This window comes from Accipiter gentilis, chromosome 19 (genome assembly GCF_929443795.1).
Source record: "Accipiter gentilis chromosome 19, bAccGen1.1, whole genome shotgun sequence".
In the NCBI taxonomy this organism is placed as follows: Eukaryota; Metazoa; Chordata; class Aves; order Accipitriformes; family Accipitridae; genus Astur; species Astur gentilis.
Window position 1 is genome coordinate 9,226,396 of NC_064898.1, and position 26,055 is coordinate 9,252,450.

Below are 26,055 nucleotides of genomic sequence, written 5' to 3' on the forward strand. Positions count from 1 at the left end.
CAATCCTCAGCTCAAGGTATTGGCACATCTGAGTGTTGTCCCTGCCACCTGGTTAAATGACCCAGGCAGATGCCCCAGCCTTGACCCACTTCTCGAGCCAGCCTGTAAATCAGGAGCCTGAAATCCTTTCATCTCTGGGGAGGCTTTTACAAGGGTGTCTGCACATTGCCGAAGAGGCATTTCTGCTGCGTTCACCTGTCAGTCAGGAACTGAATACATTTTTCCACTATTTCGTGTATGAATCTCTTAAATAGACATTGGGTAATAGAATTTTCTCATCCTAAGCTCAAACCACTCTCTGAGAAGACAATTGTTCCTTATGTTACTGAGCTCACAAATTTGTCTGTTCCCTGTCATTTGCTCAGATAGCAAGGAGAGGATTGAGCTGATTAACTCAATTTTCTTGGTCACCTTAGTTTTCTTTTAGCCAGTGGAGGAAAACTTCTAGCGCTTTTAGGACAAGATGAACTGTGCGCTAAATGTGTCCTTTTCTTTCTGTTGACTATAAAAGGAGCACAGGGCAAACAGCTCAGGTGTGCAAGTCAGAGGCTGGGTGAGAGGAATCCTCCTGCACGTCTCTGACCATCGTTATCGGTCAGGCACCATAACCTGGCAGCACGGGCAGCGTGCTCCTGGGGAATCACAGCACACAGCCCCTGCATTAGCCCACCTGCGCTGACCTCCTGCACCTTTGCTGTAGATGCAGCAGGGTATCTGCTTGTTGCATAGATTTTCACATCTCTAGATACTTGTAAAATATTATAAACACTGTGTATCTGTTACTTGAGTTTTTTGTGATCACAAAAGGAATAGTAAGTACCATGAATTTCTTCACACGCTCTTTATTTAATTCATGCTCTGCCATTCTCTTTGTAAGCTTAATATAGCTAAGTGATATACACAAAGTACAAGAGAGTGCTTTATCTTCAGTTCCAATTTTTTTGAAGACATTGTCCAGATGCTTTGTATGTTATCTTTTTCACAGAATGGGAATGAATATCGTAACTCAGCAATATATTAATTTACATAAATTCCCTATAATACCATTATCCACTTCAACTGCAAGGCAAAATTAGTTGAATATTAGCAGTCAGGAATAGATTTTTCCTCCAGCTGATGACTTGTGAGATGCTTGTGAAAGTTCTACTGTAATCCTGCAATCCATAGGGGTTCTTATTCCTGAGGGGAGACAGCACATTTTCAGTGATGGTTTGCAAGGTTACTGTCCTCAGCATGGTGGGCTGAACTGCTCATGAACCAGCTACCATCACAGTTTACAAAACAGTGTTTCAGAGTGTAGGTCTGATCTTTATCTGGTGTAAATTAATTCTTTTGAAATCTATAAACTTATGTCTGTTTATGCCAGATGAGGAACTGGCCAAATACTACTACCAGTCCAACAACTGAAAAAGCAAACCTTTTTGTTTCTGTTAAAAAAGCAGTCAAGACAACCACCACCAGAAATGCAGAAACTATGAAGTTCAACCTGAATCCGAGGGAAGGGGAGTGGGAACTCAAGCTTTTGAACATGAGGAAGGCAAAAATAATTCTAGTTTGTCCTGACTGATACAAGATTATCATCTTTGCATCTGGCACACTGTAAACATTCATTATAGATACTGATTTTATGATACATTTCACATGGGTGTGACTCAGCCAGCAAGTATGAGGATTTCTCTCTGTGTTGACCTTTCTAATATTTACATGAAAAAATGGGAGGTTATGATGTGGGACACATGTTGAGAAATGCTTCTCTGTGTCCCACGCTTAGATAATTGGTCATTGCATCTCCTTTTGCTCCCAAACATCTGCTCTCACTACAGCTGTCCAGGATGTGTCTTCTCCTCTCCGCATTGCCAGGGTGACATCTTTGCACACGTCAACGCAGTGAAACTGAGAAGAGCAGGCATCTGGGTCCAGCTTAGCCAAAAGTTAATTTGTCCTCTTCCTTCTCAAAGTAAATTAATTCAAGTTATCATGATGGTCACTTATTTTCTCTTCCCAAACTCTGTACATAGCAAAATAAAAACAAAAACCTTTTCTGTTTGTAGTCAATGTCTCTGTGTAATGTTTTTATTTGCATACAGCTGACCTGACTCACTTCACATTTGCTGTGAAAAATTTCCTCTTCCAAATCTCATCAGTGATCTTTTTATGTTTTAAGGCTCTTTTTTGTAAGCTTTGCTTAATAGCTTAGGTCTGTGTTAAGAGGCTGCCTGGTGAGGCTGTGGAATCTCATCCTGGGAGATAACACAGACCTGGACTGGAGGCGGTCTGGAGCAGCCTGCTCTCAGCAGGTCCAGAGAGGCTGGACTACAGACCTCCTGGATCCCCTCCAACCTGAATTATTCTGTGACTCTGCCAGTCCTTTGAGCTCTTATTAAACTTGCCGTAGTCCTAATCTTTACCTTGGTCCTCAGATATTTAAGTCAAGACATCTCACTGCCACAGGCTCTATTCAGTGCTGCTAAACCAAGCATGAAAAAAATTGCCATAATTGAGAGAGATTTTAAAATGCAGCATTTTTTTCAGTGGCTTCCTTTTCAGAACTGAGAAGCCAAAGCATTTTAAGATCTCTTTGAAAACATAACCAAACCTTCACTGCATTCGCAGGACCTGAGATGCTTTAGTTTTAACCACCCCCTGAAAGCCACCTGCCCAATAATCAGACCTGCAGTAAATTTCCAATTGGGAGTTGAAGCTTTATATCCTACAAAAATGCTGGTTGGGGGAAGTCTGTGGCTCATCTTCTGTAGGATGTTGGACTGCATTGTTACACAGATCTGTTTTTGCCTTCATATTTGTAGATGTGCTACTTTTTAAAATGCTAACAGCTTCTCAGATTTGCTATCAGTAAGACAAACCGATTTAATTCACTAGAAAAGTTTAGCAAAGTATTTTCTTTCTTTTTTGCTCAAAGCTAGCAAAAATGGGCATCTATGTTGTTAATAATCTATTAAGTTATTATCCAGTTATTTTCTGATTGGATAGAAGACAGCTAAATGTTCCCAGGCTTAATTTATCAGTCTTGAGAAGGTTATTTTTTGATGAAAGAAAGAGGGAGAAGGGGATGATTTTTAAAAGTGAATTGAAATTACACAGTTGAATTTATAACAATTGCTGCACAATAGCTGTAACTAAGTATCTGACAAAACAAACAAGCATGCTTTACATGAATAAAGGGAGAACCAAAACAATGACATGATAACAAATGCACTGCAATGAGTAAAAGAAATGCACTTGTTAAAAGCAAGTAAAGCACGTAGTACTGTAGAGTTTCATTTCTCTGAGGGGAGCATGCTGTGCACCTGCCCAAACAAAATGTGTGCCGCATTGAGCACATACACTGGCAGAAGAATCAGTTGTTTCCTAACATACCCGTTCCTGGTAGTCAGTGGTTATTTTTAGTATAAAGGAAGAAAGTCTTGCTTTACAATTAGCTGAGAACAGAGACTTCATGACTGTCAAAGGTTCACCTGTTTGTGGGCTCTCAGTGGTTACCAAGCTGGTGTAAGGGACCGCTCTAGCATTGCATACTGTCCTGTCGGGGTCTCAGGAGGAGTTCAGCCCTGGTCCTTTTGTTCACCAGTTTATTCTGAAAAAATATTTGAGCTAAATAAGGTAACAACCACCCATCTGGTAGAGTGTCAGTGAGAGGAGAGGTCATGCACCTTGGCAGCAGGTTGCACAACCGGTTCTAGAGAGCAGCTCCAAAGTTAGGGTCAGGACTCCTTTGTCCTGCTTCTGGCTGCAAGAGGGAAAGGATACAATGGTGAATACCTTTGTGTTCAGGGAAATGTGTATTTTTATTGTGGTATTCAACTTCACTGAATGGGAATCCATGTTCCCTTGATAGCCACTGACATTTTCATCTCTTCCCTATGCTTTGTCTTTTTTTTTCCTGCTACCTTCTCTGAGCATCTCCTTTTTCCCATTCCCTTCCTAGTTCTGTGCTAAGAACTGCCCTGCCTCTCACTTTCCTATTTTGTCCCATACATAGTCAGGAGAGACAAGACGTAATGCTCTAGCTAGATTAGTAGAGAAGGAAAATGCCCTCATCTCTAAAGATCTGGAAGAAAAAGGTAGCCCAGTGTAGCACGTAAGGTTAGGTGGGTAGAATCCAAACCTTGATTTATGGTAAATGTCAGACCTGACACAGAAATGTATGAAGCATTTGAAATTTGAACCACCATCTGGCTATTTGATAAATTTAAAGTACCATAGAATATTAAGGGACAAAAAGGGGTTGAGGACAAGCTCTAGGTGTTTATTTCATGTGTGCAGTGTACCTCAGGTATCTGTATATAGTCACTAATTATCAGCTTTTTTTTATCAGTGGCTCCTGTTTTTCTCAATATGTGATATTTTACAAACATTTTCCCCCATGGTCTGAAATTGGAGTCTGGCTGCGGCAAGTCTGTATGCATGCAGTTATTGTTCCCAATCTCACCTATGATTTCATTTTGTTTCTCTTTCCAATCAGAAAATGAAGAGTTTGGCTCAAAGACGCCAGTCTGCACCATCTTTGATCTTTGTCAAAGCACTTAACAGATCTAGATCAGTCTCAAGGTGAGTCAATGAGTTTTTCTGGCTGTAGTGTTTTCCAGTTTCTCAGCCCAAAACTTGAAATGTTTTTGAGCTATTGTCTGCACCAGGCTGTTGAACACAATCCAGGCTGCTCGACAGCTGCACAACTGTAAAGCCTGCTGGAAGATGTGATAGACCCAGCCCAGACGCCGGCTGATCTTCTAGAGGGAGTTTCTGCAGTACTGGCACGCTGGCTGTTTATATGCAATTGGGCAAGCAGAGCGGCTCCACAAGTTGCAACCAGGCATGCAACATTTGGGCTGCTCAGTATGGTTGTCTGCTGGGGAGATGGCATGGGCAGAAGAAGATGACTGTTTCCTACTTTCTGCCTGGTACGCTTATGCAGTGCCAGGCATAACTCGGGCGTGCTTATTGTGGGATTGTACAATTTAATTTGAGCTAAGTTTCTGTCGTGGCCTGCTGCATGGTACAGGCTCTCCAGGGCTCTGGAAGCACCTGCTGGTTTAGGACAATGCTGTGGGCCAGGATCTGGTGGTCACTGCCTTCTCCTGTCCAGCATTAGCACTTGTGGGCCTGAGCATGTGGGGGTGTGTGGGTGTGAAGCATTCAGCATTCTTTGTCTTCATCTTCTGCCAGGATCAGCCATTCCTCCTCCTTCCCTACGCCAACATAAAGCTACCACAGAAATGGGAGTTTCTGTGGAGCTAGTCCCCTGTCCAGCCCCAGCCCTGACCTGCCATTTGAACCATTCTGCATACATAACTTTTGTCTTCCTGCACTACAGTTCATTAGACTTTAAACTTACAAAATATAAGTGTTTATTGAGAAGGGAACCATCTGGTAGGCTGTTAGTGCTTCCAGCTGTGTAGAGCTCTTTATGAAGAAACGTTATGGAGGGAAATTAAAATATGGCTTTGTAAGGAGTATTTTTTCCTACTCTGTGCTGTGTTAAGTAATCAGTATGCAAGCTTGGAAAGTTTTTTGTGTTTGATCTAACTAATACCTGGTTTCATATTTGTCATTGTGTAGAATTCCACAGTATTTCAGAAACCCGTGAAAGTATTCTGTGAAAACATCAGAGTTGCAACATAGGAAAGGAAATGACTTGAAACTACTTGCAGGTCTTTTTGCTGGCTATGACATAAAAGAGGAGACTTAGAAATGAATTCCTAAAGGCGTTTGCACCTTTTTGTGTAGTCTAGTGGCCTGAGCCTAGGACTGAGAGCCAGCAACGTGTTCTGGCTCTGTCTGTAAAATTTCTTCTGCGGCCATGACTTTGTTTCCAGGTCTTTCAAACAAGATGAATGGGTATTTTGTAGCCCCTTCATGAGAATACTGAATTTGTTTAGATTGTCTGTACTACCATATTTATTCTTCATTTACTATTATTTCTTCCTTTTATTTGTAGCTATGTTCATAATTGTGATACCACCTTTTGGGAATAGATGACATGTTCATAACTGAGGTTGTGAAATTAGAGATGGACTATTGCTATGGGGAGTAGCAATACCTGGAGTGTACAGGGGACAAGAGATGGGATCTCTCAGCCCTTGGACTTCAGGGTTTCCTGCAGTTTATGCACGTATGTCTCCATAATGTCTTCCCTTCAAGCTGTCTTAAGACTTGCTCCTCAATATTAAGAGAATTAACTATATTCGATGCTTATATTTCAGTCTTCTGTCATTCGCCTGCTGGGGTTCAGACATGAACATTATTCTTCACTTTTACTTTTTTTGTCTGTTTTATTGCCTGCTCTGTAAGTATCAGAAATTGGATATAGATGGAGAGACACTGAGTGGGATAATACTCAGCATGTCCATTTTCTCCTCAGAATTTTACGCTTTCTTAAGTATAAATGTCTTGCGTGTATAGCCCGTATCAGAATTATTTCCAGATCTGGTATGTGGAATGATTTTCTTGTAAGGCTAGTTGGCAGAAACTTTGTGGTGGAGAGGGCTGAAGGGAGGAAAATGTTTCCTTGTTCTGCAGTAAGTGCAATGCTTTGCCTACCTGACAGACCCTGCAGCTTTCACAACTGATGGATGCTGCCTCAGTAATGTCTGTCCTCTGCCTGTGGCATACAACAATTTAGCTGCTTCTGTTGTTTTGAACTGCAGTCTGTGGCCATACTGAGAGGTACTGGGTGAAGTCCGAGGATCCTGGAGCCAGAGCAGGGGATTCTGTAGCTTCAAAGTCTATCAGTTAGAGCGTAACACTTTGGATGGTGTTTATTATTGTTCACAGGAGCAGTAATTCTCACCTGTGCCTAACTTCCTTGTTTGGCTGTGCAAAACACATTCCTCTTCATCACCAAACTGATGGATAAGTTTGAACTTTCCACTCAGTTTGTTGTGCAAATGCTTAACTCTTGTGAAGTGCTTACTCTTAAGGCTAGCTGAAGAGCAACAAAATGACTTCTCATGTTTTCTAATCTCCTCCAAATGTTTTATCTCAGACCTGTCTTAGCTCTTAGTTCCCCTTCTTGTAGACACAGCTAGCCTGCAAAATCCCTTATTCTCCTCTGGCAGTGAACCTTAATACTGGGACTCCAAAACACTTACTTGTTAATGGTTGATTAATGACTTGTAGATAATAAAGCTCCTATCTGAAGTTAGCAAACATCTGTGCAGGATTTATATGAATCCTCTCACCTCAGCAGCTGGCTCACCTCAATATTTGTTGAAATTAATGAACAAGTGCAAAAGTTCAAAAGAGCAGGAAATACTTAGAAGCACAAGTCAGTTTGTATTTTTATACCACTTTATATGTCAGGTGTCCTTGGTTTATATACAGGGCACTTTCATAAAATGTGGTGGCACCCACTTTGGACAGACTTACTTTGGGGCATTTTAAAGTTCATTAATGGACTTTATTCAAAGAAACCGTTGTGACGTCTGGACATGGCTATTTAGCATTCAGAGCATTAAGGTTTTTAACGGTAGTGGTGTTGTAGCTGTGATGGCATGAGGATGTAAGTGAGGCAAGATGATCTAGCTGGAAAAAGCAGATGCTTCTTTGTGCTGTTGTCCTCTTCTTCAGTCCTGAAAGAGAAGCAAATCTGAAAGTCTTGTGTGCTTAAAAGCTTGTCTTCTTTTTCTCCAGCTGTATCATTTGGTTTAATGAAAGTTAAGCCTTCCTTGCAAATCTTGCCTTACCATGTCAGCCATATAAAAGGAGTTAAAAGATACTTGGCCTCCAGAAGAATTCTGGGATGGCTGTATGGCACAGTGGTGCACAGATGTGCAACCACGCTGTAATCCCTGCCTCAGTTGACTAACTGCAAGCAGCAGAAAACACGGTAAATAGTACAGATATTATAGTGGAATTTGGGCCCTTACTTCCAAGAGATGAAAATATGCAGGCTATTCATTGCCTCTTGTTCTTGCTTCTCTTCCTTTTTTCTGTACAGTTTCTCTTTCTTCGCAAAACAGTGATGAATAGGGATGTAAGGACTGTTTCACATCACCCGATGTCCTCTTTGGAAGCACTTTGAGCAAAGTTATTTTACAAATATATTGGAAAAGTAAGTTTTTGATATATTTCTTGGCTGATACTCAGATGCAGGAAAAATAAGTTTGATTGTTAACTCCATTAATGTGTATGAAATCAGCAAAGGATTCAGCTTAGTTATATTTGGCCCTGGACCTGTTCCGCCATTGTAATTTTTCTCTTACTTTTTTCTTGGTGTCCTTTAATGAAAACCGCACAACTTACTTAATGATATACTTCAGTGCAACAGAAATTATGGGCTTGAAACAGAAATGTCTGAGGCCTGAATTTAAGCATCAGGTCTCGTCATCTCAAAATAATTGATATAGAATAACAAAGACTTGTTTCGAGCCAAATTTTCAGCCTTTGTTCTGCTGTCCCTCAAAACAATTTTCACATGTGACAAAGCCCAAGCTACCATGTTTCTGCTCTGCGTTGGTGGACTTCTGCTCGCATCTCGGGTATTTCACAGGGACAGCCAAATTCTGTGCAGCAGTCACTAACAGCTTCCCCTTTCCTAATACACGCCTCACCAGACCTTTGGAAGTGATATTTTTACATGCTGAAACTTATTAATATAATTTCACAAATACTGAGTCTGCATGACCATTTATAGATACATGTATCTACATGCTAAAGGTGTTATAATATCAGTAATGAAACTACTCTTTATTACAGCACGAAGCGTGTTTATAATGTTATTTTGGTGTGAACTAGAAGCAGGGGCTGTTTTAAAAAAAAATAAGCATAATTTTTAAAAGGTTTTATGAACCAATCTTTAAAGAACCTGAAAAGGAAGTACCTAAAAAGTCACCCCCACCCAGTTTTATTATGTTGCTTTTATGGTTGAAGAAATTAAAGGTAAGAACTGAGGATTTTACAAGTTTCCAGGGTGTTTTTTCCCCTTCTGTATGTGGAAGCAGTGTTGTGCCATTCACGGAGAGGCTGCTCTTTCTTCTCCCAATGCACAGTAAGTGATTCTGGCATGTTATCTTCTAGGGGTCCCATGCCAAATGCTAAATATCCCAGATAACGAAGATCATATGTGTAATCTAGTAATACATTCCACTTGGCGCTAGTCAAATACAGAGTGTTCCCAAAGCCTTGGACATTGTGTTTTCAGGGTTTTAGTCAGAAGACATGTGGATGATCCAAGCTATGTGACTAGATGAAGACAAAAATAGAGTCTTCTAATAAATGTAAATTGCCAGAAGGCCTTAACTGTCTCTTTTTCACAGGGAAGATGAGTATTTGAAGTTTCAGGCAAATCCAGTTGCGGGGAGGAAGGGAATAAAAGTTCATTGCAAGTAACTAACTTGTTAAATCGGTATTTCAGTTGTAATGATTTTGCTCATTCTTCACTTGTTTCCATGGTAGCAAATAATTTCGCCTAGCAAAATAACCTACATAAGGCATGTTTGGTTGATGCGGCTCAGCACCTCGGAACGGTACAGGGGGCATCAAGAGGCAGCTCCTGCCACCCCATCACACCCCACAGCCATTTTATTTACTGGCTGTCACAGTAAATGGGCCTGTACGCCCCAAGCAGCCACTGTCCCCTCAGCCGTCATGGCAGAGGCAGGTGTTGTTCTCATGCAGCCCCCCGGGCACCATGACAGCATTTGTCTGAGTGTGCAGTGGGGATGGCACCCACCCGGCTGAGGCCACCCTGCTGCTGGGGCACCTGTCCCCATCGGTCACCACAGCAAAACCTGTCGGGCAGAGGAGCGGGACCCTTGGCCGGGGCTGCCACAGCCTGGCTGATCGATGATGGTGCCATTGCTGGTGGCATGTGGGGCATGGCCTAGGGCCACCCCGCCGCAGGGCACAGCCCTGGGATGGTGTGAGACAGATGACGCCTCGTGGCTAAATCTGGGGGGCTTTGAGAGACAAAGGCCGCCATATTGCCTGTGTGCCCATTTCTGCGTGAGCCTCACACGTATGATCGGTGTGGGGTTTTGTCTTCAAGGCAGTTACACACCACCAGCGGTGGTGGCGTGGGGAGAGATGGGCTCAAAACCAGGACGGGAGGTAGCATGGCCAGATACTGTCCCAGCCTCCTTCCATCTCAAATGCAGGTGTCGCAGTTTGGGTGCGAGGGGGTTCCCTTGAAGGCTGCAAAAGGGAGGTGAGGGGAGAGGATAATGGGGTAACGAGTCCCTCTGAAAGTGGCGCTGTGGGCGGTAGGAGATTTACAGTGTTTGAGACAGAAGTGGCTGTCGGGCAAGCCAAGGCCCTGCCTGGGGGTTGCTCCCTGGTGTAGCCCTCACCCACCGCCCCGTGGTTTGTGAGAGGCCCACTCGGGTGGTGGGGGGACAGGTAGCTAACCGTAGGCATGCATGTCCACAACTGAAACAACATCTCAAAAGCCTTCCCCTGTGCTCTCGGCCACCCAAATGGCATGGTCACAAGAGATGAGGGCTCTTAAATGCCTTCATTCACCCTTGGGAAAAGGCATGGTGTGGAAGGGAGCCCTTGCAAGGCAGTCTTTCTGAAGCCGCAGGGCTCATGTTTTTTTGGGAAGCACAAGGGCTGTCACTATTGTGAGAGTGGTTCCCCTGGGTGAAAATCAAAGTGGCAGCACCCCGGGGGCAGCCCAGTGTCCTCCACTCCTCATCTTACAGTCCTTTGAGAGACTCCAGTATACTCGAGAATACAGAAGAGCCGTTTTATGAAAGACAGGAAGAAAAAGGGCAAAATCTCACAAAACAGAGTTTCCCAATGTGAGGGACTAAGTACAGGCACCGCTCATTTTACCTTGACTTGTGATATTTCATAGCTTTTTCCATAAAACTCCAGCTCCAGGAGTCATGTGGTTATAAAAAGCACAGTTTCATTAGAAATCAAGTTTCTAGTCATCGAGATGGAGGGTAAATCCTGTTCTAAAGATTCAGTCAACAAATCAAATGAAAAGTTCTTTGCTTCTGGGTTTAGTTTTTAGATTTAATTCAGCCTTGAAACTTCTGATCAGGATATTTTTCTGAGATTTTCCATTTCATGAAAAGTTTTAATGTTTTAACATTTTATATTTAATCTGAATGGCCAGAAATCTCTGTATGAGAACTTGCCCAGATTTCACCCCTCAGTATGTCATGTTTCCCTATGTAAGGTAAGGATACATGAATTTGTAGAAAAATAGTGATTTGGTTTTTTTAAAAAAACACTACCTTTATCAAATTGCTCTTCCTTTTTAATGGAATTGCACATAATTAAAATAACTTGTGATGATATTGTACAAGTTGTCGTTTTTATAGTATTTCTAATTCATGCTTGATTTAAGCTAATTATGACACTGGAGTATTGTTTCCTTAAACCATGTGCTTGAACGCAGAAGTTATTTTTATGTAGTAATAGCTGGGGATAAAATTTTATTAACTGTTAACAAGGAACAAAGTGAACTTTCTGAGGCCTCAAATGGCCTTTTAACTCAGAGATTGGCATTCCTGTCCCCCTGCTGTGTTTTTTCTGTTTTGTTTTGTGTGTGAGTGTGTGTGTATGTGTGCATATGTTTGTTTTTGATAAAACCCATCAGTTCTTCATTTATGACATACAAACTGGCTTATAGCGATGTTTGTACATCTGGAGATTGAAATGAACTGCGGCTCTCAGAGATATGCTGCCTTTTTTATTAAAAGAAAAGAACTAAGAGGTAACAAGAAGGAAGGCTTGGAAGCAGGGTTTTGGAGGGATTGCAGTTTAAATGAGGGATTAATTTTACAATAAATGACTAATAGTTTAACACCAGCGCTTTAAGCCGATTCCCTTTGGATAGAGTTGTGACAGTTTTAAGACGAAGACAGTGAGGGGCACTGCTCATCGGGATGAGTGCAGGGCTCTGCTTGTCCAGATGTCTCACTGTCCACATGTGCTTTTGGCTGCAGCCCATTTTGGGGGCTTTTTGGATTAGGCCTTGAGGTCTGGCAGAATGCAGCTGTTGTCCAGCCATTGTGTATCCCTGATTTTAGACAATAAAATCTCTGCCAAATGACAGTCTGGCCAAGCAGTTTGGGCAGCGGCATACCTGAGGAAATCACAGACCAACTCGCTCAGACTGTGTTGTGGTCATTTATCTTGTGTAAACAAGCAGAAAGCCTCTAATGATGTGCAGGCTGATGTGCAGCCAGTGGTGCTCTCACCTCTGGCAAGGGCCAGCATTAAATACGCATTGAACTCTCCTCCTGGCTGACATGACATTGCTTTGCGTGGTCCGGTTGCTTCCTCATGGTGCGCATACCTGATGGTGAGGAGTTTTTAATCACATCACAGGAGTAACAGTCTGTCTTTAGATTTCTTCTGTGCCCATGTCTTAAGTGTTTGAGTACTGGGGGCTAGATTCAATAAAGGATAATAAGCCTCAAGGGCAAGACACAGGAATAATATCAGTACCTGAATCTAAAACCATGACTTAAAAAACATCACCTCTGTCTTTCTGACCTCTCAAGTGCCTCTGTTCTTTAGGCACTCTCCTGACCAGAGAGCTCCCCCAACACCTAGAGTTGTGCTTTTGCACATCCCAGCACAGCATGACTGTTGGCAGCACTGAACAGGTCTGTGTCAAAGAACTAAACACTGCTTCGTGAGAGGCTCCTGAGAAGCTCCATCCACTAGTCCGCAGACCCTATTTAACCTACCTGTGCAAGAGCGAGGCCCTCACAAAAACAGTTGCAAATGTTGCTCACTTTTAAACCTCTGGCTGAGTCCACTTTTCTGGAGTGTTTTTTAATGATTGTTTAGGGCAGTGGTGTCCAAACTTGCAATATCAGGGCTGAGGTAGGAAGGAGTCTGGCTCGTTGGGTATTTTGGCAGGGATAGGCCATGGTCTGTGTTGCAACCAAGGCTTGTGCCATCTAGCAAGCTTAGTGGAAGCTAAGGTGGGTGTTTCTAGCCTGTTCCTTAGGCAGGTCTCCGCAGACCACCACTGCTCTTTGCAAAATTGCTGGCCTTGAAATGGGTGTGCTTTCAAAGGAAATTAATCACCCAGGTTCAGCTCTCTGCCTCCTTAGGCGGTTCATCTTCGGCTTCCCAGGAGTGATGTAACTACTAAAGCAGAGGGTATTTGGAGTGAGTGGAGACTTTGCTTTTCCCTCCTGCAGCTGAAGCTGGGGCACTGTGCAGAGGGCATGCAGTGTTCCTGGGACCAAACCCCTTATATTCACAGGAGCGAGCTTGGCTCCATCGATGAATGGTAAAAGCACTTACCTGGGAGGGGAGAGGCCTACATCTATTCCCGGGATTATTTTTGCATATCACCCAGTGACACATCCACGTTCAGCCTGTCCTGTCCCCTAGCTGAAAGTGGTTGTAAGTACTGAGATGTTTGTGCTGGTTTGGATCCTTGTGCGCTCTATAGGGAGCCTGTGCACTAAACGCTGACTGCATTCAGCGGGACTAGGTACCTAAGTACATCGAGGTGCATCCTAGGTCTTCATGGCAGGATTATTCAGAAAATGCAGAAGAGAATGGTAAAGACCTTCACCTGAATGAATAAGCAGAGCTGAGGTGTTTTCATCCACCTTCCTTCTCTCTCTTCCCTCTGCATGTTCTGGTAGTAAACCCATATCCAGTATTTTGCAAGGCATCTCATTTCATCAGAGCTCCTCTGGAAACACATTTGGTTTCTGAGCCCCTCAGACTAAGCAACCTCACACCCATTCCCCTCAGTTTTGCTGTCCCAAGAGCAGGACAGGTTTCCCAGTGTGTGGTGTGTCAAGTGTGACATGCATTTCTACAAGGAGGTCACTAATCAGGCATGGGCAAGCTCTTCTCGTATATCAAAGGCTCAACTAAACATGCAGAAAAATGTCATCATGTGAAAGGCTGTTGTGTTTCCCCCTCCTCCAGGCTGCCATTCTTTGCAGGTAACTGGCCTGTGCCAGCTTCTCCCTTATGTAAAGTAATTACCATCAAGTGCAGGGATGTGGGGAATCCTCTAACAGCTTTTTTCCCCAGCTCAGATCACTGGTGGAATAGAAACCTCTGACTAACCTGCCTGAGTAGCTATGCGAAAAACTTGTTGAATATGTAGGCAGTTAGTTATAGGAGAGCAAACAGGTGCATGTGGCTGCAACTAATTTGTCTGCTGGCTGTTCATAAGGAATCTAGGTCATTACACTTGCACTAGCTGGCAGCAGCAGGCATATCGAGTAATCTCTTAACTGTAATAGGATAATTCCTGTGCTGTAGTACTAGTGTCAAAATATGGTTTAAAGCCCTTGAGGCAAACCAAAGCCAGATTTGTTCCTGTTACAGCTGGGACAGGTGCAGTGAAGTGACAATCCCGTCTTCCATGCAGCACCCATATTGGTTGTCCCTCATAGGAAAGTGGTCCTTAAAAAACTTAAGCCAAAACAAGGGCTAGGCAGTTCCTCCCTTCACATCTACAGTGGAGCTTTGTGGAATTCACCCCACAGTGTCCCACAGTTGTGGGGATACAGGCATGGCCGGGCAGCAGTGGCTTCAATGAGAGCTGCAGTTTGCGGGAGGATAAAGTGTGGTGAAGGGGCTTATCTTTTAAAGGCAGTACTTGCAGCTATTTATAGGTCACGTTTTATGTGATTACTTTGTTCATAATTGGCAAGTTTTCTCCTGAAAAAGGGCAATCAGGGAACAGCAGCTGGTGGATTTCAGGTTTGCTTTACCTGGCCACATATTTAAAGTCTTGCACTGTTTTGAATGCCCTTGTTTTTCTTAAAACTTGTTTTTGCCCAACTGCAGACTCTACCCAGGTGGCATGAGCCGAGGAGGGGAAGAGCCTAGCTGCATAACTTCTTGAAGAATGAGAAAATCAGAGGCTAAGGGGGGGATGACTGTTGAGCAATGAGACTTTGAGAGACCGTGAGCAGCCCCGCTGGTATTACCTGATAATTGAGTGAGGTGACTGACAGACAATAAACCTAGGCTGTCACCTAGAAAATGCTGTTTCCCTGTTAAAAGGACATGGTCACACACGTGCCTTATTTGTGCCCATCTACAGCATGTGTAATATGTAGCTGCAGATGACAGGGTAGGCAGATAGATGCAGGCTCACTAACTGCCATGCATGATGGTCCAGAAGGGGTTATTAAAGATGCCCACACCATCTTTTTACCTCATGTGCACCTCAGCTTGAAATGACCTGTTTCTGCAGAGGTCTGCAGCATGTCCTGACTATTTTTGGTAGCCCAGAATTCCTGGCTATTACATGACCTGCACTGAACTCTTGTAATACAGTTTGCAAGAAGATATTTGAAACCCCCTTTTGAAGGAGAGGTTAGTTTTGTCCATGAGGTAACTCAGAATCAACAGAGTTGAGCTAAGCTTTTAAATATCCCAGTTGTGATTAAGTGGGATTAAATGTCCCAATTGTGATTGCTGCTTCCCCCCAAAATTAAGGTAGGACAGAAACCTTATCCCTTCAGGCTACTAAAATAATGTTGGATCCTCCTAGGGGGTCATGGGTGAAACCAAGATCCCAGAGTGCTCCCCTGTATGCCTCCTTGGAATGGGTAGGAGGGAGCCAGGGTGGAAGTGGCAAAGGCAGCTTGTGCCTCCAGACCTTTTGTAGGCCACAAGAAGCTCCAAAAAGCGCAGACAACCATGGTGCAGAACTGCAGTGCTGGGGTGTTAAGTTCTGGAGTTTTCTTTGCCCTCTGTTCGTACTACTTTTTTCTTTTTTTTTTTTCCCTTCCCCCCCCCCCCCCCCCAAGTCACTTTTTTCCTGACTTTTTTTCATCTGAACAATGAAATCTTTCTTTGGGTAGACAATGCCTGGAATGGCATTTCCCTGGTGCAACTGAAATGGGAGAGTAACTCAAGGTGGTGCTGCTATGTCACTCAGTAAGAATGAGTGGGAACTGCAGTGGGGAACAGAGGATCAATTCTTCCAAAGGCCAGAAGAGGTTTTCTTGACTTCTGCATGTGAATATGTCCTCCCCCTGCTCGGGGGGACTTGGACCAAAACCCCTTGAACTTGCTGATTGCTAGCAGAGCTGTGCCGCAGGACTGGAGGACACCCACACTGCAAGAGCTTTTCAGTAGGATTTAAATAACTTGCACTAAATTCTTTTTCTGGTGGAAATAGGCAAAATATGACCAAAACGTGTGGTGCTAATTTATACCAATAGAGAATTTTGCCCTTGTGCTAAATTTTCAGAGTAAACACCTTGCAGCTGTTTGTTAAAATAAAACAAAAACCTTGGAAACAAACCAAACCACAAGCGTGTTTCCTGTCTCCAGCCACCACGCTGTAGTACATATTTGCTCTGCAGAGAATATTGTCCTTTTGGCTATGTAGAAATTACTTAAGTGCAGCTTGTTTTCAGTTAAGCTGCCAAGCTTCCATCCTGAAATGTGTGAGGATTTTTTTTTAATGATGCATTTTACCCTACAGCTATGTGATATTTTACTGCAAATCTTAATCGTTTACTGATTTTTGGAAGACTACAGAAAAATAATACACTTATGTGCCTCGACACCTGGAACATTTAGTGTAAACCATGTTATTCATCATCGTAATTTTTATTATTTTTAGTAAGATTTTGACATCATGCAAAGATGATTTCAGATACTTATAAAACAATTTTTAGAATCCTGGAATAATTTAATTTGGAATATTTGCATAATGTATTTTGAATTAAAATGTGTACACAGTTTTAGAAGCAGGGGAATGGTACCTGATTTCCTAAATATAAGTGGTACCACTTATATTTCTCCCCTAAAATGTAAATTTACCTGTTTATCTGAGCGAAACTTGGTCTCAGTCTCTATTAATATTCATCTTCCTTCCGTTGTGCAGGCTTGCAGCTTGTGCTTGCCCTGCCTGTGCTGGAGAGGGGTTTGCAGTGCGTTTTGATCCGAAGGCTCCGTGACCCTATTGGGACTCACTGCTTTACTTGGGTGCAGTGTTTTCTGCTGCAGCTTGCTGAGGTCCAGGTGCCTGCACGGGGAGAGTGCGGGTAGTAGCCCTGTGCTAGAGGCTGTGAGCTGGGGCCGACGTGAGCCCAGGGCAGAGGCTTTCTGTGAGATCCACAGCCGCAGTCCATAAGGGAAAACGCAGGGGTGAGAGGTGACTGCCTTGGTTTTGTTGAAATACTTTACTCATAAAAAAGAAGTTGCAACCAGCAAAGCACACTTATAAAGTAGGAGCCGGCATTTTAATACTTAGTACTAATGCTCTTTGAAAAACCTAGCAGATCTCACTTGTTTCATTGTACAAAAGCTACTGTACGTGATGGTAATGGCCTACGGGACTTTAACAGAGTGCTGCAGAAAATAGACTTGCTATTTCTGGAATGCTGCACTGTTTTCAAAGTGCTGCTTTAACTGTATAAGATTTACCATAGATAACAGCAAGCAAACATGCCCAGCATCCTAAGAAAGAAGCTCCCTTAGCATAGCAGGGATCAAGTAGACAGCAGATTTTCAGAAATGGGTTGGCAGCCCATGTGATTAAGAGAGTTTTATGCTTGTCTATCCACGTCCCTTCTATAAATAGTCAGTGTAAGATTACAACAGCATACGAACTTTCTGTTGGCCCATATCTTACCTACCACCTTCCTGGAAAACTCTCCTACGCTCCAGGCTGATACTTTTTGTGCTTACTTTCACCCTCCAGGTGTAATTATTATTTATTAGAATAAAGTGCTGTGTATAAACTTAGATGAAATGCATATTCTGAATCATGAGGAGTTGAAGTGGGAAGATCCTGAGCACGTGAGTGACTCTCTGAGGGCACTGGTTGTGGCTGGAAGGCAGTGACAGTAAGGAGTAGTTAACACCTTTAAAAATGCAGAGGATTTTTTTTATATATATATATATATATATATCTGCCTATCTAAATAGGGCTCTGAGCTGCAGATTGCTCTGTGTGGGTGAGCCTTGTCTGTGTGGAGCCTTGTTTGTGGTGAAAGGAGCTGTGAACGCTCGGCCCTGGAGCCAGCAGGTCTTTGCATGGCCATGCCAAACAGGTAGTGGGGACGGTGCAGACTGGGCCAAGCAAGTCATGGGAACTGGGCATGGCTGTTGGCATCCCCGTTTTCATCTCCTTACTCCGTCTATAAGGGGTTTGTGAGTTTGCGCTGAGCCAGAAGCCATGTCACAAGGACATCTCCAGCTAGATACCATTAATGTGCAGAACCATGTAGTGTCTCCCAGTTTCTGCCCCTTTCCATCTACAGTGGGCTTGAGCAAATGATCAAGTACCTACACTGTGCCTTGCTTATTCCACAACCGTTCTTCAAAGACAAAGTCCCTTGATGATAAATTTCAGAAGTAGATCTGCTGTGTTTAAAGCAGCTGTAGCCTCCTTGCTCTCCCCAGCCTTTCTAGCACGGGGAGTGACTCTTCAAGCCATGTGCTTTAATGAGCTGTCAGCATGATAGAGGCTAAATTCATCAGGAGCAGGAGCAGTGCCATCCTCATTGTCTTGTGTTCAGTCCCAAGCATGGGCATTTGGTTTCCGTGTACAAGAAAAGCTCTTCTTTCACTTTGCTTTTCACTCTTTGCTTTTTGCATATAGAACATCAAGATCTGTTATCATGATTTTGTCAAGTTGGCTAGGATACTGTACAAGTCATGTCCAAACTATGACTTATGATGAAACTAGATAAGTGTTGGAAGTCCTGAAATGTTAATATTGCACTTGAGTGCACTATAAGCAGCCTTGCAAGGCAGATCAGTACTTAACTGGTGTGTTACAGGTTTGGGGTGTTTTTTTCCACCTTATCTCAGGGGAGACAAGGAGCCCTTGCACACCAAATTGGAGCTCTTTTTTTGGTTGGTTAAAAAATTGTTCTCAATACCTTATTAAGTTAATTATCTTGAATGCAAATTACCCTTTAGCCACACGATATGGGTAATATGTCTTATGTGTTAAAGGATTTCCAGCACTAAACCATCTTGGCTTCCAAGCTCCAGTTAGCAGGGCCTGCCTTATTAGCAAAAATATGAAGCAAGCATCTATTAAGCTGCTATTGAAGTTCCTTCTCAAAGGAATTTTTAGGAGCTTAAGGGTCTGAGTAGGAGGCACAGAAAAAAAACCTGCAAATATTGTTACCTGATTTCCAATATAAGCTCTATTAAGAAAATGAAGAAACTTGACTTCTAGATCAGGCTTACTTTTGGGGGTATCTCCGCTGGTCACAAATCACATGTCATCCCTGACTGATAAATCCCTTTTGGCAAAAATCTGTAACGTGGGCTGGGCTGTAGACATTTCTTACTGTGCAGATAGCTGCTGTTTTCGCTAGTCTTGAAAGGATGTGAATAGCTTCTGCTTCTCTCAGTGGGTTGCTCTAGCCCAATGCTGTGACTCAGTGATGGTAAAGTAAATGCTTTACTGAGAGACACTGAAGTTGAAAATTCATTGGCTTTATTTTTCCTAAAAGATAAATCGCTGGTTCCTTAGAGCCATCCAAAACTGGCCTTTGAGATATACAAAATAAGTCTGTTGTGTCTGAACCCTATGAGGAGGGTTGGCAGGTGCTCTGCTTGGTGGCCTCTCTAGCCTGTAGCCAAAACAAAGTTAGGTTTATGCCGCAAGCTGCGAGTTCTACGTGTGTAGGCACAAAACTGGTAGAAGCTTCTGGTCCTTACCTGGGCTTCAGCACTGGCACAAGTATGCGGTATTTTCGCTTATGGTACCTGTGCGTGAAATGAGCATAGGCTAAGTTGTTCACTGTGAGAGGAATTTGGAAAGCTATTATGTATGTATGTTTGACAGACCAAGCGCAGCCCCTCACGTGGCTAGGCTGACTCAGATTTGAATAGCTGCCATTTTACTGCTCTGCTAATGAAATGGTGCATTTCTTACCTACCTCTTGTGAAGGACTTCAGAGGTTAAAGAGCAAAGTGATATTTTATTACAATAGGTGTCAGTCATGCAGAGAGCATTGGTGCTGCATCATAAGAGAAAATCAATTTCTGTGGCTGCCGAGATACCACCACAGAGAGAGTTTCTGGCAGGGAACAGTAACCAAAACAATGGAGTGGGGTTTAGAATGGAGCATGAGCAGTCTGTGAGAGGGATGTCATTTAGCTGAGATACCTGCAATAGCTCATTCCAGCTTAGGTACCTTGGAACAGATTGTTCTTCTGAGGTACTTTATAGCTTAATCTAAATCATAGATAGGCTGAAGTCATCACCAACTGAAATCAAGGGAAAGCTTCCCATTGGCATAAATGACATTTGGATCATGGATTTAGTCACCACTTAACACGGGCTGCTAAACTCTCCTTTGGAAAGTATAATTTCTTTCATTGTTTTCACTACAAATAGAGAATAAACCTGACATCTCCATTACACCAAGAATAAACATTTTGGGGGTCATGCCATTCAGATATCAGTTTTACTGAGAAACCCTAAGGAAGCTCTGCAGGGGGAAGAAGAAGTATTTTTTGTGCGTTTGTTGTTTCCGGTAAATACAGGATTGACGAAGTGAGCAGTGATGTATTTGCTTTCACACTAAATGCAACAGGGATGTATTTTTCAGTGTTTGGCTGACTACTTTGGATTTCGACTTCATATATTACACCTACAAAATTCAAGAGTTATTTTAAATCATTGTGTCTTTTGAATAGGCACAAAATGCCTATTTAGATTAATTTGAAAAATAATAGGTGTAAAAATTGAGGTTTTGGAAATGCTAGGGGAAAAATCTTCAACTATCTTTCTACTAATTTCAGCCAGTACAGTGATTTTAGTCTTTTCCTGAGTAACTCAAGAATATATCTGTTGATATCCTCAAATTACAGAATTTATACCTTGGTGAAAACCACGCATGGGAATTTCAGACCCCCAAAATAGTACTTTTAGGAAGAAATGTCCACTTGAGACTAGAGCGTTACAATGGCAATACCATCTAAACATCAGTATCAGCCTTGCTTCAACATGAAGTGAAATATGGCTGATTGCTGACTCTGCAGGATATCCCCATCTTTTGGGAATTTGTTCACAGTTCCTTCTTAGCAAACCTGGATGATGGCTATTTTTTCTGCCAAACTGGAAAGATATTACTTTATGGGGTTTTTTTACATATGTTAATCATAGAATTAATTGTACGGGAACACAACAGAGAAGGCTGAGAAGGCCCTACATCACTGACTTTTACTTTTTAAATTATATCAGAAATCACATTGACTTAAGTACTGAGTTTTGCATAATTCTATGAAAAGGAATTTTCAAAGAATCAGTATTTGAGTGCTTAGTACTTTTTCAAAATTAGACCCATTTACTGGCCGGAAAAATCATTGAGCCATTAAAAGCTGAACTCCAAAAATACCTCTCTTATATAAATCCCTATGCTTTAGGGTATTGCTGATCTGCATTTTCTTCAATGTAACAAAACTTGGGTTTCATTCATGTCTTGTAACAATGCAACATTAATTGAGAGGATCAAAAGCATGCTTTCCAAAAGACATTTTTGTCACTGCTGGTGAATTTCCTCCATGTTCCTTCGTCCTGGGGCTTTAGAAGGTTCTAGATGAATTAACGGCTTTGATTTTTTCTGCTTTGTTTCAAAGGAAGTAAATGTTTTCACTTTTTTTAAATAAGGCTTTCACTTTTTTATTTTACAAGGCTTATCAGGTAAACTCTATTAAAGTATGTGAGAGTGCTTATTAAAGTTGAGATGATATGCTTGGTTAAAAGGCAGATTTCATTAAATAACTAATTTATGTTGTTGCATTTTCTTGTTCTAAAACCAAGTTCAATTTGCTTGACCCTGCTGGCATTAATAAACCTACTACACCTTCATTTGCTTACCTACGTGACAAAGATTTTGTTTAGTTTAATTTGGGAGGTTCCTGGGCTTACAAATCAGGATGTAGAAAATGTACAAACAGGAATAATCAAATAGAGTGGTCCGTATGGAGACATAAGAGCCTGACCCTACAGGAATGTCAGTAGGGGTGTTTGAATTTATGATAAGAAATCATAAATTCATGATTTTATGAATGTTTCTGCTGATTTGGGTACAGCAGTGTAACATGAAAGGGTTTTTTCTAACCATTGTTGTTACTGCGTTCAAATATAAGTATTTCCCTGACTTAATCTTTGAGGTAAAGGCCATGCATGGCTTTCATGCAGGTGGACTCATTGTCAATCCTGATTCCTGCTTAAGTTTCTGTGCCAAGTGCTGCTGCATAGTTTGTGAAATTAAGTCCCAGTAACCTATCAGTCACTGATGAACTGGTGAATTGGTGAATTCCCAGTCCCACAGAAGTGGCAGGGTAGGAGAGATGCTTGCTGTTCCCTTGACTCCTGTTGCTGGCCACACAGCATGTATCACTGTTGTACTGGACAAAAACTCCTCTCCCTGCTTTAACCTCCACGCTCCTGGACACCCTTTCTGCTTAGGAATGATCAAATAACATAGGTTTGCATTATTAATTCTGAAAGTCATTCCCCTTCTTTCTCTCTTCCCTAAAGAGGTAGGTAATGAAAGACAAGATTAAGACACAGTTTAAGACAAATTAAGTTGAGGAATTCTTTCAAAAACTCAGGCTCCCAGCTGGAAAGGAGAATCCAAGGCCAAACAAGGCTCTCCCCAGCAGGTAGAGATCCTCACCAGCTCCTTACAGATCAGTGAAAGTGTGTCCTGGTAATGTAGGCCAATCTCAGAGCTTATCCTTTCTCTCCCAGCTGTCAGGATTTCCTAAATAATTTCCTGAGTAATCTAGCCACAGGCATCAAGGAGAGAAGTGTTGGGAATCATCTGGGCTCCAAGAGAGGTGCAAGAAGGTTTATGACCTTCTTGGAAGGTTTTCTGTGCCCACTCTTGTTTTCTTTCATATCTCTCCCATTTGTTTTGTGACTTCCACTGTATAATGTCCGTTTCTTCTCCCAGCAAAGTCGCTAGGTGTTTGTCATCCATTCCAGTGGTACCAGGAATAAACTATAATTGCAAAGCTGGTCACTTCAGCCTTTCCTTGCCAAGCTGATCCTGCCAAGTGTTAGCTTTTCTTTTTTTAACATGAAAAAATAAGTAAATACATTTGAATAAAAATTGAACCGATTCATTCAACCAAAGGGAAATGGTTCATTTGGAGGCACCTCTAGGGAAAGCAAATAATTGAAAAGTTGCATTTAACAATCATGAGCAAAGATAACTGATGGGTCCTGGCTTTAATCCGGAAATTCGTTATTTAAGGTACACAAGGGTGTAGCAGACCCAGGTTCAGTTCTCTTACCTGCCTGGGAGAATTTGAAGCCATTTCTCTGGCTTTCCAAGGGAGAGCCTGACTTGCAACCAACATCTAGAGAGCCCTACAAGAGGAGTGTCCTCCCCTCAGACCCTCGCATTCATTCAGTTCAGCTCCATATAAATAGACATTTGCTAGGGCAGGGTTCAGAAACTAGGGATATCCTGTCTGGGTGAGTTAGCTGACCATCATGTTAGAGAAACTCTAGTTTCTGCCTCAATCACTATTCAGCTACTTTACGTAGAACAGTTAGATCAGGAGGGGTTGAGGGAGTCATGTCTCCACCATCAGTAACCTTGGACTGCAACCTACCCGATACCTCCTTAGAAAAGATCAGTGTCTTCCAGGAGGGAGCCTGATCTTTCCCCTGTAGACCTGGGTTTGTATTATCCAGCAGCCCCTACATACCACAGCCACAGAAGAGCGTAGCTGTGGTCCAGTCACACAACCAAACCCTGCAACAGGAGCTTACTTCAATGCTTGTGGGTCATGTGCTGGGAGAGAGAGAGGCTGAGCAGCCTCTTCCCATGTTGCATCTAGTACGTGGTCTCTCTCTAGCAAGGTTCAGTTGCACCTTATGTTTGTCCTGAATAATTTCTATAAATTGCTTTTAACCCTGAATACGAGTCCTCTTCTGACCAAGGTAGGTGTGCAGTTATCCATTCATCATGCATATGTCTCCTCTCTCTTTATGGAGAGCCTACAGAAAGTGCAGTATTTTCTCTAAGACTTCAGTACAAAGGGAGACAAATACAAATAAACAAAATGGAGAAGGTTATATTTAAATTATTGTAATTTGTTAAATGCTAGCCCTGCCCTTGGGCTGTAAAACACTCAGCAAGGACAGTCCCTAACAGATTTTGTGTCAGAATCAGGCTGCTGAATTATCTTCATTGTCCCTCTCACCTTTCACTGAAATGTGGTCAAATAAATTGCCTTTTGGCAGCAGGTGCGGGAAGTCACTGCCTGGTTCTCACTCACAGGCAATTGTCTGATTTGCTTGCCTTTAATCCCTTTATTTCCTTTTGCAGGGAAGGCTGCTTCTCCCCCATCAGCCCAGAGGCATGTCCCCTTGTGCAGTCTTTCATGTGCCACAACCGAACGTTCATCCTGGACGGCCATGTGCAGCTGAAGACAGGTCTGCAAACCCAGGAGCGACACCTTTTCCTCTTCACAGATCTTCTGGTTGTTGCCAAGTCCAAGTAAGTATGGCACCTCAGGCACTGCTCCTACAGAGCAGCCCTTTTTCTCAGTGGAGCATAGCACAGATTTCCATAATGCTTTTTGAGTAGTAAATCTTCCCTAAACCATAAGGAAGCTTTTTATTTGGTCAATGGGTGTTAGGTGCCTGACCTCTCCAGGCACTTTGGAAACCCCATAGCCATGGAGGAATTCCAGGATGCAATATTTTAAAGAAGCATCAGATGTTCTTGAATATATTGCTTGTGTTGTATCATCTTCCCTGCTTGGGGAGAGCAGTGTCATAGAAAAGACTCATCGGTGCTCGACTGCATCCGTTGCACTACTTTCAACTGACTGTTGTGTTTTAGACAGGTCATCTTCAATCCTGTGGGGTGTGCGTAATACCGGTGGCTGTGTCGCAGAGGAGTTAGAGGTCTTAACGCTTACCTGGAAGCTGCTTTGATACACAACAGTGGTGAGGAGCTGTATAAAAATAGAGATTGCAGTGGCATTGCAGTGTCCATCTCTGTAGGTTGTGCTGTGCCAGGAGGAGCATGAGGAAGAGGAAGGGGAAGGGAGGTGATGCTGAGCAGTCTGGGTAGTGTTCATGTGTAATCAGGCTTGCTGCTGAGATCTGATTATTCACTCTACCATTCACAATTAAATCAGATTTACAAGCTATGTCTAGCATGCCAGCTTCATGCAGCATTTGTGGTTTAAGGCAATTTTAGAGGTTGCTTTCACTTGTTGTTTTGGGTTATGGGGAAATAATAATAAAAAATCCTGATGCAGCTTCGTTCTCTGTTAGGCGCTGTGTTTGTGGTTTCACAGGGTGGGTAATCTTGATGTGAATCCTGGGCTTTTGCAATGTGTCTTTTCATTTAAGCAGTTGTTTCAGATGCTTCTGGGAAAAGCCAGAATAAATCTGTGTTTTCTGTAGAAATCTGAGCTGTGTCCGTTTGAATCACACGTGGTAAACATAACCCCCCCAGCTGAACTCTCTCATTTGATGTGGTGTGACAACACAGAGAACATTTTACCCAAAACGTATTCTACTACGAGTGGTTGGTGAACATCAGGATATTTAGGGGAAATCCTGCTATTCTACCAGCAGTAGCAGTAATAGCATTGTTACTGTATTTATTTATGTTTGTGTCATGTTTAGGGTGGCCACCTCACCTACTTTAAGCTTTAAAATGTTAAATATTTGCAACTTACCTAGTCATCTAGGGTCCTCTTGTAGTCACTGAGGGAAAACCAGCACCTTCCTACAGCGAACTCACCTGGGCCTGAAAGAGTGTCGATGGTGGGTGAGGGGAGTCATGCTCTTGGGGGTCTCTCGCTCTGTCCACTGGCTATTCAGTGGGCATAGTCCACTAGCTTATCTCCTGCAATGTAGAAGACTAAATTCAAGAGGGATGAATCCCTCCTTCCCTGCTCAGTGTGCTGAGCAGAAGCAATGTTACAATCCCAGACTGAGCTGCATATTACTGCAGGTTTGGCTGGGTCCCAGTGGGACTATTTGCATAGGAAAGCACTACTCAGTGTAACCACTCCAAAATCTGGTCCCCAGGGAGTAGTAACATCTCTTACAGCATTTGATTTAATGTGGTGAAGAGTCTGCAATGTTTGAAGAAGGTGGAAGAGAACAAATTGTGC

General features: G+C 42.7%; 1 protein-coding gene across 1 annotated transcript in view; it reads left to right on the plus strand.

Moving 5' to 3' along the window:
- The window catches only part of ARHGAP20 (Rho GTPase activating protein 20), a 63,570-nt gene that overhangs the window by 5,750 nt on the left and 31,765 nt on the right, over nucleotides 1–26,055 (plus strand). Inside the window, exons 2-3 of the mRNA XM_049822800.1 lie at nucleotides 4,484–4,569; nucleotides 24,246–24,416. Of these exons, the coding sequence (XP_049678757.1) occupies nucleotides 4,484–4,569; nucleotides 24,246–24,416 (257 nt within the window). The remainder of the gene's footprint in view (nucleotides 1–4,483; nucleotides 4,570–24,245; nucleotides 24,417–26,055) is intronic.